At 34.1% G+C, this 14020-nt stretch overlaps 1 protein-coding gene across 1 annotated transcript in view; it reads left to right on the top strand.

The window, feature by feature from the left end:
• Positions 1-14020, top strand: part of MROH9 (maestro heat like repeat family member 9) — an 89429-nt gene that overhangs the window by 34547 nt on the left and 40862 nt on the right. The window contains exons 6-8 of the mRNA XM_049707880.1: positions 1133-1268; positions 9478-9602; positions 12892-13041. Coding sequence (XP_049563837.1) covers positions 1133-1268; positions 9478-9602; positions 12892-13041 — 411 coding nt within the window. The remainder of the gene's footprint in view (positions 1-1132; positions 1269-9477; positions 9603-12891; positions 13042-14020) is intronic.

Below are 14020 nucleotides of genomic sequence, written 5' to 3'. Positions count from 1 at the left end.
AACATCCTAATTCAGTCATATCCTTGGCCCATGACCTAGTTCACCTCACATTCTTCTTCAGGAATGATTCCGTGTGTGTGTGTGTGTGTGTGTGTGTGTGTAAGACTGAGACAGGCAGACAGACAGACAGAGAGACGTGAGTGGGTCAAGCAACAAGAGACGCAAGGATAAGGGTATATAAGAGTAATACAAAGAAGGAGAAACAGGTCTTGGGATCTCCCTGGAAGGTTGACTTGAACTCTAACTTTTACCACCAAAGCATCTATCTAGGAAAAGTAATAATTTGTCTGAGAGATAAGAAGATTCTGCAGGTCTACTAGTTTAGCAAACCTACATGTGGGAAGAGTCCTTTTAAAGAAAAAGAAAATTGGTTTAAAGAAAATTGGTAATAATTCTCATATCTTCACAAAAGCAAAATATCTCTTCCATCTCTCCTTTCTTCTTTTATGTGTCTACTCCTCTCTCTATTTGTATTTTATCTGGCTAAACAAATCAGTCAAGATAAAAACCTAAATATTTGAGAAGCCTATGTATCAAGGAAGTTGTGTGTGTGTAGGGGGGGAATATATAAATGTTCTGGCAGTAGGTTTGATACCAGAAGCAAATGCTTTGAGTTTTTTAAAAAATTAATTTCCCTGGGAAGAATCAGAGCAATTCTCAGAAGAAAAGTTTTCTTCAGTGACTTACAGAGTCATCTGAAGTGTTCTCCAGTGACTTACAGAGTCATGTAAAGTGTTTCATACATGGAGAAGGAAGCATGAAAGTTTCTGGATATTGACTCCCCCACCCCAGTATCCTAAGAATTTGATACCTACAAATAGCTCCCTAAAATATAGACTAGAAACTAACGTTAGTTGAGTCTCTATTATTGCCAAGCACTTTGCTAGGAACTTTCTTTTTTGTCATAAATGCTACCCCCTTAGTTCCTACAATAACTGTTACAAGGTAACATTTGTTATATACATTTCATAGATGAGAAAATTGAGGCTCAGTAACAGAGTGAGGATTTTAATACAGATTTTGCGAACTCTGAAGCTCAACTCTAACCGTAGTCTGATATATACATCAGACACAAACATTTAATGTTGACCGTGCATAGCAAATACATTTTTCTACTTTGTTTTTTCACTAGACAAGTGTTGATGTTCCATGTTTGGGTGTCCTGGCAGCAGAACTGTCTCTTTTGTGTTCCCATGCTGATCCCTCGATCACACAACAAGCATCCTTGGGAATGTATCACCTCCTCTGCATTGCAAAGTGTCAGAATGGTAAGAAAGATTCATCTTTTCTAAGGGTTACTAATAATCTGTTCCTAATTATTATACTTGTGGGTCCCAAGGGGGCTCTACATCTGTAGATTTCAAAATCCTGCCCCAAGATCTATAGCTTCACTTTTTAAAATGTATTTTTAAATCTTTTATAGAATTATTTTTATAATGTTATAGTTGGTTCTTCAATGTCTATAACATACTACATTTAGATTAGTGTTGGGTGTTAATGGTGGGAACAGGAATGCTGGGTGGAGGCAGGGAAGAGAGGAAGAAAAATTACCAATGGGACTTTCTAAAAAGAGGCTTACTTTTTCTCTGTAATGGAGTATCAAATAGAATACTCAGATTCTTGCTTCAATGGTGGGGAAAAATTAGCCCAAGACCTAAATAAATGCTGCTCTGGTCTGCCTAACAAAGCATAAGAGCAAGACCTTATGGTATCAAACTATTTCCAAATACTTTAACAGAGAATAGATTTACTGTCCCATAATAAACAACTATTTAAAGATTATATATACTAATTGTTCTCAAGTCACTGGACATCAGATAACAAAGGACAATGATTCCTAATGAGATGGGAACAAATGAACAAATAAGGCAGAGTATACAACTGACTGAGTTTGCAACCTAGAGTAAGTTTCTAGGCTGCAGCCCAGAAAGGAGTAACCCAAGAGTCTCACCAAGTTGAAGAGACAGAATTGGGAATCCAGATAGATCAAGATATTTAGAGTTCACAGGGCAAAGCGCCAGAAAGGAGTGCACAAAGAGAGAGCTCCAGAGATGTGCAGAGAGCCCTTTAACTATTTGGCTATGTAAGGATCAGAGCACACATGTGAGGAAACTACCTGAGGCTTGCAGGGGAGAGGGTGGGGGTAACACCCAAAATGGTTAAAGGATCCACTGAATCCCAAAAGACTGGAAATGGTGCCTATGCCTATAAGCTAGAATTTAAAACTTCATAATTCATAAGTAATGAAGCAGAGTACAAAGAGATTTTGTCTCATCAAGAGGAAAAAATTATCCCTGAATTATTTTAGTGCCACCTAACAAAAGTTAAAAACAAGACCTAAAAGTATCAACTGATCTCCAAATACTTTAATTGTTTATCAGAAAAAGCTCAAGCTTACTTCTAGGAATACAAAAATTCCATCACTTAACAAGTTAAAATGAACAGTTTGGACAAGTTAAAATTAACAACGTCTGACATGCAATAAAAAATTACTAGGCATGCAAAGAAACAAAATACAACCCACAATAAAAAGTAGAATGAATAAAAACTGACCCAGAAATAACACAGATGATAGAATTAGTAGAGACATTAAAACAATTATTATAACATATTCCATTTAGTTAAGGAGTTAGAGAAAAAGATGAACATGTTAATGAGAGACAAAGAAAAGTCTCTAAAAGACCCAAATTAAACCTCAGGAGATGAAAACTACAATATCTGAGCTGAAAAACACTCTGGCAGGGATTAACGGTATAATCTTTTTTATTGAGGTATAGTTGATTTACAATATACACAATATACATTTACAATAGGTGTACAGCATAATGATTCAGTATTTATACAGATTTTACTCCATTAAAAGTTATTACAAGATAATGGCTATAATTCCTTGTGCCGTTAATATCTCCTTGTTGTTTATCTCTTTTATACATAGTAGTTTGTATCTCTTAATCCCATATGCCTAATTTGCCCATCCCCTCTTCCTTCTCCACTTTGGTAACCACTAGTTTGTTTTCTATATCTGTGAGTCTGTTTCCATTTTGCATATACATTCATTTGCATTTTTTAATTTTTTAGATTCCACATATAAGTGATATCATATGGTATTTGTCTCCCTCTGTCTGTCTGACTTATTTCATTAAGCATTAATATTCTCTAGGTCCATCCATGTTGCTGAAAATGGCAGAATTTCATTCTTTTTTATGGATGAGTTTTATATATCTAGATAGATAGATAGAAGATATATCACATCTTCTTTATACATTCAACTGTTTATGGGCACTTGGGTTGCTTCCATTTCTTGGCTATTGTAAACAGTGCTGCTATAAACATAGGAATGCATGTATTTTTTCAAATTAGTGTTTTCATTTTTTCTTCATTTTACTTTACTGGCTATATACCCAGGAGTGGAATTGCTGGATCATATGGTAGTTCTATTTTTAGTTTTTTGAGGAACATCCATATGTTTTCCATAGTGGATGCACCAATTTACATTCCCACCAACACTGTGCAAAGGTTTCCTTTTCTCCATACTCTCTCCAACATTTGTTATTTGTAGACATTTTCATGATAGCCGTTCTGACAGGTGTGAGGTGATATCTTATTGTTTTTTTGACTTGTATTTCTCTAATAATTAGTGATGCTGAGAATCTTTTCATGTGCAACAGTGTAATCTTAAAAGGAGCTGGGGCTGGGAGGGGGGAACATTTCATTCAGAGTAAAGGTAAGGTAAGGATTATAGCAAATTTCTCATGAGACAATGCAAGCTATAGGCAATGAAGCAACCTCATAATGTACTGAAAGAAAAAGCTGTCAATCTAGAATTCTTTAACCAGCAAAAGTGGTACTCTTTCAAAAGCAAAAGTGAAATAAAGACTTTTTAGATATACAAGAGCTGGTAGAATTTATCACTAGCATATCTGCAGTATGAAAAATATTTTATGAAATTATTCAAGAAAAAAATGATGTCAGATGATAATCTAGGTCTACATAAAGGAATAAGGAGCATTGGATTGCAACTATGAAGGAAAATATTAAAATTTTCTTCCCTACTTTTTAAATCTCTTTAAATGAGAATCAACTATTTAAAGCAAACAAACAAACAAAAACAATGTAAGAGCTAAATATGTGACAACAATATCACAGAGTCTTGAAAGAGCATGAAATATGAGGTTCTTATCCATAAATTCATAAAATATCACTTCAAAGTAAACTGTGATAAGTTAAAGATGTATAATATAAATCCTAAAGGAACTACTTAGCTAATATAACGAAGAGTTTTATATAATAAGCCAAAATGGAGATAAAATAGAATCATAAAAAATACTTAATAAAAAAAAGACAAAAAATATAAAGAAAAACAGATGGAAAGCAAAAAGTAAAATGAAGACTTAAATCCACTCATAATATATATAAATGCTCTAAGTACCTCCAATGAAAAGGCAGAGATTATCACACTGGATAAAGAGCAAGACTCAACTATATGCTGCCTATGAGAAATCTACCTTAAATGTAAAGACACAAATAGAATACAAGTTAGAAGTTGGAAAATGATATAACATGCTAACACTAGTCAAAAGAAAGCTGAAATGACTATATCAATATAAAAAAATACACACATTTCAGAGCAAAGAACGTTTCCAGGGAAAAAGAGGGTCATTTCATAATGCTAAAGGGGTCAATTAATTAAGAAGACATAATCCAAAACACTTATGTACTTGAAAACAAAACATATTAAAATAATCAAAATACATTAAACAAAAGCTGATAGGACTACTATGAGAAATAGATCTACAATTACAATCACAGAATTCAATACCACTTTTTCAATAAACTATTACACAAAAAATCAATAAGGATACAGACCTGAACCAGCTAGATCTAACTGACATTTATAGAACACTCTTCCAAAAATGGAAAAATAAACATTCTGTTCAAGAAAAAAACCGAAAATTTACCAAAATAAACCATATTATAGACCATAAGACAAGCTTCAAGAAATCAACAGGTAGTTAAGTCATACAAAATATGACGAAAACAGAGTTAAATTAGAAATCAAAAACAGAATTAACACCATACAGAAAAATAAACTCAAAACGAATTAAAGACCTAAATGTAAGACCAGATACTATAAAGCTCTTAGAGGAAAACATAGGCAGAATACCCTTTGACATAAATCGCAGCAATATCTTTTATAATCTGTCTCCTATAGTAATAGATTTAAAAACAAAAATAAACAAATGGGACCTAATTAAACTTAAAATCTTTTGTACAGCAAAGGAAACCATAAACAAAACAAAAAGACAACCCACAGAATGGAAGAAAATATTTGCAAACAATGCGAATGACAAGGGATTAATCTCAAAATTTATAAAGAGCTCATGCAGCTCAATATCAAAGAAAACAAACAACCCAATCAAAAAATAGGCAAAAGACGATACAGATGGCCAACAGGCATATGAAAAGATGCTCAACATCACTAATTATTAGAGAAGTGGAAATCAAAACTACAATGAGATATCACCTCACACCAGTCAGAATGGCCATCATCAAAAAATCTACAAATAATAAATGCTGGAGAGAGTGTGAAGAATAGGGAACCCTCCTACACTGTTGCTGGGAATGTAGATCAGCACAGCCACTGTGGAGAACAATATGGAGGTTCCTTAAAAAACTAAAAATAGAGCTACCATATGATCCAGCAATCCCACTCCTGGGCACGTATCTGGAGAAAACCATGATTTGAAAGGATACATGCATCCCAATGTTCATTTCAGTGCTGTTTATAATAGCCAAGACATGGAAGCAACCTAAATGTCCATCAACAGATGAATAGATAAAGAAGATGTGGTACATATATACAATGGAATATCGTCCATTAAAAAGAATGAAATAATGCCATTTGCAGCAACATGGATGGACATAGAGATTGTCATACTAAGTGAAGTAAGACAGAGAAAGACAAATATCATATGATATCACTTGTATGCAGAATCTAAGAAAAAAATGATACACAAATGAACTTATTTACAAAACAGAAACAGATTCACAGACTTAGAGAATGAACTTATGGTTACCAGTGGGGAAGGGTGGGGAGGAAGGATAGATTGGGAGTTCGGGATTGACATATACACATTGCTATATTTAAAATAGTCAACAAGGACCTACTGCATAGCACAGGGAGCTCTGCTCAATATTCTGTAATAAACTAAATGGGAAAAGAACTTGAAAAAGAATAGATACTTGTATATGTATAATTGCATCACTTTCCTGTACACCTGAAACTAACAAAAGATCGTAAATCAACTATACGCCAATGTAAAATAAAATTTTTTTAGATTTTAAACAAGTTAAAAATAAATAGAAGTGGGGAAAGGATTTATTCAAGTTAAACTTTTATCAACTTTTTAATAAATGGAAACTCTGGAGATAAATTTTAAAAGAAAAAAAATAACTGAAAGTTCAAAATATCTGGAAGCTAGATAACCTGTTTCTAAATAACAAATGTGTCAAAAAAAAAGAAATAAGGGATATTTAAAGCATTTTGAACTAAATGAAAATGGAAATATAAAATTTCAAAATTTATGGAATACAGCTAAACAAGATTCCAGAGGGGAAATTCTTAGCACCATATGCCTACATTAGAATAGAGAAAAGTTCTTAAATCAATGACCTTAGCTTCTGCCTTAAGAAAGTAGAGAAAGAAGAGCAAATAAAACCAGAAGTAAGAAGATGAGAGGAAATAATAAAGACCAGAACAAAAACCAATAAAACTAGAAAGCGGAAAAACCTTAAGGGAAAGCAATGAAGCCAAAAGCAAATTCTCTGAGAAGATCAGGAGAGAAATAAGAGAAAAGACACAAATTACCAATATAAGGAATGAGAGAAATAATATCACTAAAGATTCTATGGGTATTAACAGAATAAAAAGTGACATTATGAACAACTTTAGGCCAATAAATTTGACAAGTTAAGCAGACAAATTTATTGAAAGACATAAATTACCAAAGCTCACTCAAAAAGAAATAATCTGAATTTTCTGTATCTAGCAAAGAAGTTGAGTTTGTAGTTTAAATCTTCTGCAAAGAAAAGTCCAGATCCACAGAGAAAACTCCAGACTGAAATGATCTATCAAACATTTATGAAAGAAATTATACTAATTCTATATAAATTCTTCCAGAAATGTGAGGATGAGGGAATACTTGCCAACTCATTCTATGAGCCTGGCATTATTCCAAAACCAAAATCACACAAAGACATTACAAGAAAAATAAAAACAAAAAAACTACAGACCAATGTCCCTCAAGAACACTGATGAAAAAATTTAATCAAGCTTAGCAAATCAAACAGTACACTAAATAAAAAGAATAATATACCATGGCTATGTGGAATTTATCCAGAAGTGCAATGTCAATTTAACCTTTTGAAAATCAACCAATGTAACATACCACATCAACAGATGAAAAAAATAACCATATGATTATTTCAGTAGATACAGAAAAAGTACTTGACAAAATTCAACATCCATTCCTAATAAAAACTCTCAGAAAATTAGGAATAGAAAGGAAACTTCCTCTATCTGCTAAAGTACATCTATGAAAAAATCTACACCTAACATCATACTTAATGGTGGAATACTGAATGATTTCCCCAAAAGACCTGGAAAAAGACAAGGATGTGCACTGTCATTAGTTCTGTTCAACATTGCTTTGGATAGAATAGAATAAAGAGTCCAGAAATAGATCCACACACGTATGGTCAACTGATTTTCGACAAAGGTTCAAAGGCAATTCAGTGGAGAAGGGATAAACTTCAATAAACATTGTTGGAAAAATTGGTGATTTGTATGCAAAAAAAGAACTTTGATATATATCTCATAAATGCATAAAAGCTAATTCAAAATGGATCATAGGACTACACGTAAAACCTAAAACTATGAAACTAGAAAAAATCTTTGTACCTTGGATTAGGCAAAGATTTCTTAAATATAACACCAAAAGCATGACCCATAAATGAAAAAAAATGATAAATTAAGTACCTCTGCTCTTTGAAAGACACTTAAGAGATAAGCCACAGACAGTGAGAAAATATTTGCAAATTACATATCTGATAGAAGAATTGCATTCATTATTTTAAAGGAACACTCAAAACTCAGTAAAAAAAAAAAAAAAAGCAAGCAACCAAATTAAAATAATAATAGTAGATTTGAGTAGTCATTTCACTAAAGCAGCACAGATGGCAAGGATGCACATCAAAGGATGATCAATATACAGTCATAAAAGAAAGGTAAATTAAAACTGCAATGAGACACCACTGTACTCCAGTTAAAATGTCTAAAATTGAAAAGACTGACCATACAATGCGTTATTAAAGGTGTGAAGCAACTGGAACTCTCATACATTGCTAGAGGGAATGTGAAGTGATACAACAGCTTTAGAAAATAATTTGGCAGTATCCTAAAAAGTCAAACACACATCTACCATATGATCCAGTCATTCCACAGCTTAGTGTTTACCTAAGAGAAATGAAAGCAAATATCCATTCAAAGACTTGTACATGAATGTTGATAGCACCTTTATTTGTAATAGCCCAAAACTGGAAACAACCCAAATGTCTACCAAAAGGTGAATGAATAAGCAGATGATGGTGTATATGTACAGTGGAATAGTATCCATCACTACGACTACTGATACAAGAAAAAACATGGATGGATTGCAAATAATTTTGCTAAATGAAAGATTCCAAACAACAAAAGAGTATATACTAAATGGTTCCACTTATATAAAACTGGAAAATACTAACTTGACAGAATGTAGATCAGTGCCTGCCTTTGAATCGGGGACTGGGATCTGGGAGCAGGTTTGATCAATTACAAAAGGACATGAGGAAACTTTTGGAGGGAATAAATCTTTTTTTATTGCAGTGATGTTTATGGGCACATACATATATATTAACTTACCAAATTAGACACTTTAACTATGTTGCATATTGGTTATATCTCTATAAAGCTGTTAGCAAACAAGCAAAGTCATTTAAAACCTACCTTCTCTAGAACAAAAGACATCTGCACCTGAAGCTTATGTTGAGGGCTTTTCTCTTTCTTGCTGTATCACTCCCCTAGCTCTTTGCAAAATGCCTCCAAGTCTGCTCTTTTACCAATAGACACCCCAACTTAGCAGTAGCTCTTCCATTGCACTGAACAATGCATTTGATGGCCTAAATGTACTTGATATTTGGTCAACTTATTAAAATTATCTATGTCCTTTATTCATATTTCAAAGAGGCCTCTCTTAAACACTTTTTAAACTCTGGGTCAATGTAGTCATAGTATTTTATGTGACTAAACTGTTAGCAGAGAGTTAAACATTCAGAAACTTTAGACTTCCAGAATTGGGCAGGAAGAGGAAATTGGAAATAGCAATGTTATAGAGGAACCAGTGATCAAATAAAAACCTTAAATTCTTTTCCTTAATACAGCGGATATTAAAAAAAATAAAAGTACAAAGTATGATAAGCCTGGAAGTCATTGCTTCCTGCCTTCTCCCTCTGATATAGAATTTCTACCCAAGATCTTGCAAAGAGACAAAAGTAAAATTGCTCAGGTAACTTAGCCCCCACTTTATCCTATGGCTTTTGTTTCATGTGTATTATTACTTTTAGTGGTAACTTATTTCAACAAAATTTATATTTTTAATAGATTTTTTCTGTTTTATTTAAATTCAGTAAAGCAAAGAGTAAATGATAGAGTATTTGGCTTCCTGATTTTCATCTCTATTAATGAGAATTATGCCTATTATTCCAGAATATAACAATTTATATTATTTTACCTAATCCTTACAGAATGCAAATGAGATAGGTGTTTCCTAGTTGTTATGCTTCTTATTGTTTGGCTAATAAGTTATTAAAGATGGGAAACTTCTGATTTTCTAGCAAAATTAATGAAGTCAACAATTAACAGCCTTTTCAATGTTATTATAATTTATTCAGCAAACATCAAAATAATGCGATTTACATTTTAAAAACCTCTTAAATTTAAATTTTTTTAAAAGTTCAAGTGATAAACCTCAGGACCAAGTAAATAATTTTTACACTGACCCAACCTTTGGGGAAAATCATGAGGCTCTATAACTGTATACATTCCCTCACCTTCTTCAAAGTATATGGGCTTATTCATATGCTTGAGAGGTCACTGGCGCCTAAGTTGTGCTGTCCAACAGATGGCTGTCTAGGTACACACATTGAGTCAACAGTTCAGCAAAGCCTGCTGGGGAGGCTCTTCAGGCTAGCTCATCTCTTGAGTTGGGAGGGTCTTATGGCTCCTCCTAAAGGTACATGCATAAAGCAGTGCCTTGCCCTCCCATGGCTGAGGTAGATAGAATTGTGGGAGGCTGAGGAGATATGAAAACAATATACCTCAAATAATACAATCAAAAATACCACATAGATATCCTAAATATGCATCTTCATGATGATGCATCTTTCCAAAATCAAGCATTATTCATAATCCACCTCCCCTCAAAAGTCACAAACCTGGTTGACTACAAAGTTGTCTATTTAAGTGAAGAAACCAGGCATCTGTAGAGGTTTACTAGAAAATCCTTTTACATCCTTCCATGCTTCACTCCAGAGCCCTAGAACTGAAATCCTGAGCCCCACAACTAGGCTAGTTAGCCTAAGACTGGCAGCTTCCTCAGGGTCTCTTCCAAGTGATTCATGGGTCTTACTATCTCCACTTCCAGATTAGCATCCTCTCTTTTCTGAGTTTAATGTCCATCAGATTTAGAAATCCTTGGATTTGGGGGAGGGTGTCCTGGGTCCTGTGTTCATGACCTGTTATTCAGTTCTCAATTGTGAGATCAAAGCAGGTCTAGTACTAGCACTGTGTGCAAGAGTGGTAGCTGGAAAATCCTGAGGTAGGTACTTTCAGAGGTAGATTGGGACAAATGGGTGAGAGAATCTAAGGTTGTAGTAAGGAAACCAAGAGGACCATATCCAAAGACAAAGTCCTAAGGATGCAAATAGGAGGAAAAGCATCAAGGTTTTTAGCCAAGAGAGCTAGATCACATTTTATAAAGGGAGCCCTATCATTTGATACTCTACTGTCATATCTATACCTTTGTTACTGAGTCCAAACTCATACTGTTCGCTGCACAACAGACCAATAAATCAAAAGACAAGGTGTTGGGGCAAGAGATAGTGACTTTATTTGAAAAGCCAGCAGACCAAGAAGATGGTGGACTAGTGTCCCAAAGAACCATCTTACCCGAGTTAGAATTCAGGCTTCTTTTACATTAAAAGGGGAGGGGAGGTGTGACTGGTTGTTACAAACTAACTGGTGCTGAAATCCTTTGTTCTTGCAGCTGTCCAGATAGGTCTGGTAACAATGTTCCTGTAAACCTCCAACAAGACAACTATAATTTTCTATTCTGCACTTTTTATCTCTATATGAATGGAAACGTGTTATACATTTAAAGGTCAAGCCTGGGAGGCAGAATATTGAGAAAGGGTTAGTATGTATATTCCAGGCTATAGGCCACATTCTCTTACTGTTTGAGACAAAGGTGCAAAGCTAGCATGACTAAGCACAGGCAATGGAGCACAAAGGCTAGAGCTGAAGGAATAGATCCAATATGGAGTCAGGTTTGTTCTTCTTTGTTCAACCTTGACATACCAGAAACCTCTAACACTATCTCTATGTTTCACTAGGAATTGCTCCTTCTACAACATTTTAATAGACACCAAACTAAAATATTTTGTTGAATAAAAAAATATGCAAAAGAGAATATTCCCTCTTCCAATGATTTTTTAAAATTCAACATCTTATATAATTAAATCTGGCTTTCTCAAAGTAGAGCAAACTATTTATAATATTCAGTTCACCTCACCAAGCCTTAGTGACCCTCCTTTATCCATCTTTCATAGCTTTCCAAAAATACTATTCCTCACCCCTCTGTCCAGTAGGAGGGAGCCTGGTGGTCATCAATTTTCACTCAGATCTCAGTCCTTCCCTATTGACCAGAAAGAGCTATGTTCAATTCCTTTAATTGGGATGGAGAAAAGCTTTTATAAGCAATATTGAGTACTTTCTGTATTTTAGAGAATGGCACACACACACACATAAAGGAAAATTTTGAATATATATATATTTTTTGAATATATATATATATATATATATACACACACACACATATACAAAAGGAAGAAATGTGGTTCATTCATCTTTCTTGAGAGATCCATAATATTGTGATTTTTTTTCACATTTTATGGCCCATGGATATTCCTCTAACTTCAAAAAGAGATTGTTTGAATTGTAGTTGTTGTACCTCAATCGTGGACATAGGGCCTTTTTTTCTCTTCCCACTTCTTGATACTTCTCTGAGAAAAAGTCCACACCTTTGAATGACCCTGCCTTTCTTACCCCATCCTTTCCTTCATCTTCTACAAATCATGCTTGTTTCTGATCTGAGCAAATTCATTTCCAAAGCGGAAGTTCACAATAATTTCTAGTATCTGAATAGCTGAAATGGGATAAAATCAATATTTTATAGTTCTTCTGAATTGCAATGCCATGATTTTCCACTTCTCCCTGGCTTGCCCCCAGAGCTGACTTATTCAGATAAAAATGTTTTAATTGCTTTAAAAATCAGATGAAAAAATATATATAATTCAACTTGAATTACAGTCATCTTAATAGAAACACAATTGTAAAATATAATTTTTAATATTTTTTAATGGAGGAAAAGGCCCACAGCAGCAAAGGTGCCTAGGGCCCACAAAAATCATATGGCCCTGCCTGGCCCTGAAGCTTCCCTCAGGATGTCTGGGTTCAGCTGTCTTGCTTCTCTTGATATAAGTAAGGCCTGAGATCATGACTCTCCTTTTTGGTTTCAGAGTGTAGGACAAACCTTATTGCCACGCTTGCTAACTGACTTTGTGTGGAGTCTCCTGATGAAACTCTCTGCACCTGATCAAACAACTGCATCCGAGGCAGCAACCATACTGAAACCAACTCTGGAATATTACGCCCATAAGGTCACCATGGTAAGATACTTGACAATCAGCAGGGGAGTGCAGAATATATTCTCTAATGGGCTCTTACTGCATTTGTTATATGCCTACTTCTTTTCATATATATTTCTTGCCATTGTTCATTATGTCACTTCAATAAAATGAGGCTTTTGTGTGAAATATTTCAAGCATACAGAAAAGTTTCAAAATAATGTAATGAACATTCACTCACCAATCACACCAAATTGTACATTTTGCTATACTTGCTTCAAATTTTAAAGAAATGCTTTAACAACAATAAAATAGTACAACTGTAATTGAAATCCCCTGTGTAACTGTAATTGAAATCCCCTGTGTAACCATTAAGTAAAGTTTTAAGAACCCTCAGCTAGCTGTAGGGCTGGCCACATAATTTGTGGGGCCCAGTGCAAACTGAAATGTGGGGCTTCTTATTCAAAACATAGAAAAAAACTACTATTAGATGTAGAAAAATATTAGATGTAGAAACATATCTCTCTCTCAATTTGTCATGGTGTTGTTATTTTCTAAGTTAAAAAAACACTAAAATTTTATAATATTAGCATGCATTTTGCCATCCATCTTTCTATTGTGCAATGCCAATCATAGCTGCAAATATAAGAGCACACAACTTAACAAAATACTACAATTCATATTTCATATTTCATGCATGCATATGTATTTTATTCTTACCAGAAGAGTGGTAAACACTACACAAAACTACCTTAATTGTCTTTATTTCACTCCTTGTCATTCACACATTCTATTAACACTCTCTATCTTCATTTTGTTCGTGAGTAAGGAAAGATTGAAAGGAAAAGAATTTATGGATTGCCACATCTTTCTCTTTCCTTCTATGTCATCATTTTCAGCCTAAGTGGTTGAGGCATCAATAAATGTTTATCTTATACCTGCTTCGATTTCCTACTTAACCCCTGCACATCATGGGTCTACTGGAATTCTGTGTTCTTAGGGAATTGTGAATGCTGCCTCT

Source organism: Orcinus orca, chromosome 1, assembly GCF_937001465.1.
Source record: "Orcinus orca chromosome 1, mOrcOrc1.1, whole genome shotgun sequence".
NCBI lineage: Eukaryota > Metazoa > Chordata > Mammalia > Artiodactyla > Delphinidae > Orcinus > Orcinus orca.
The sequence above is the reverse complement of the archived record's forward strand: the minus strand, read 5'-3'. Positions and strand labels throughout refer to the sequence as shown.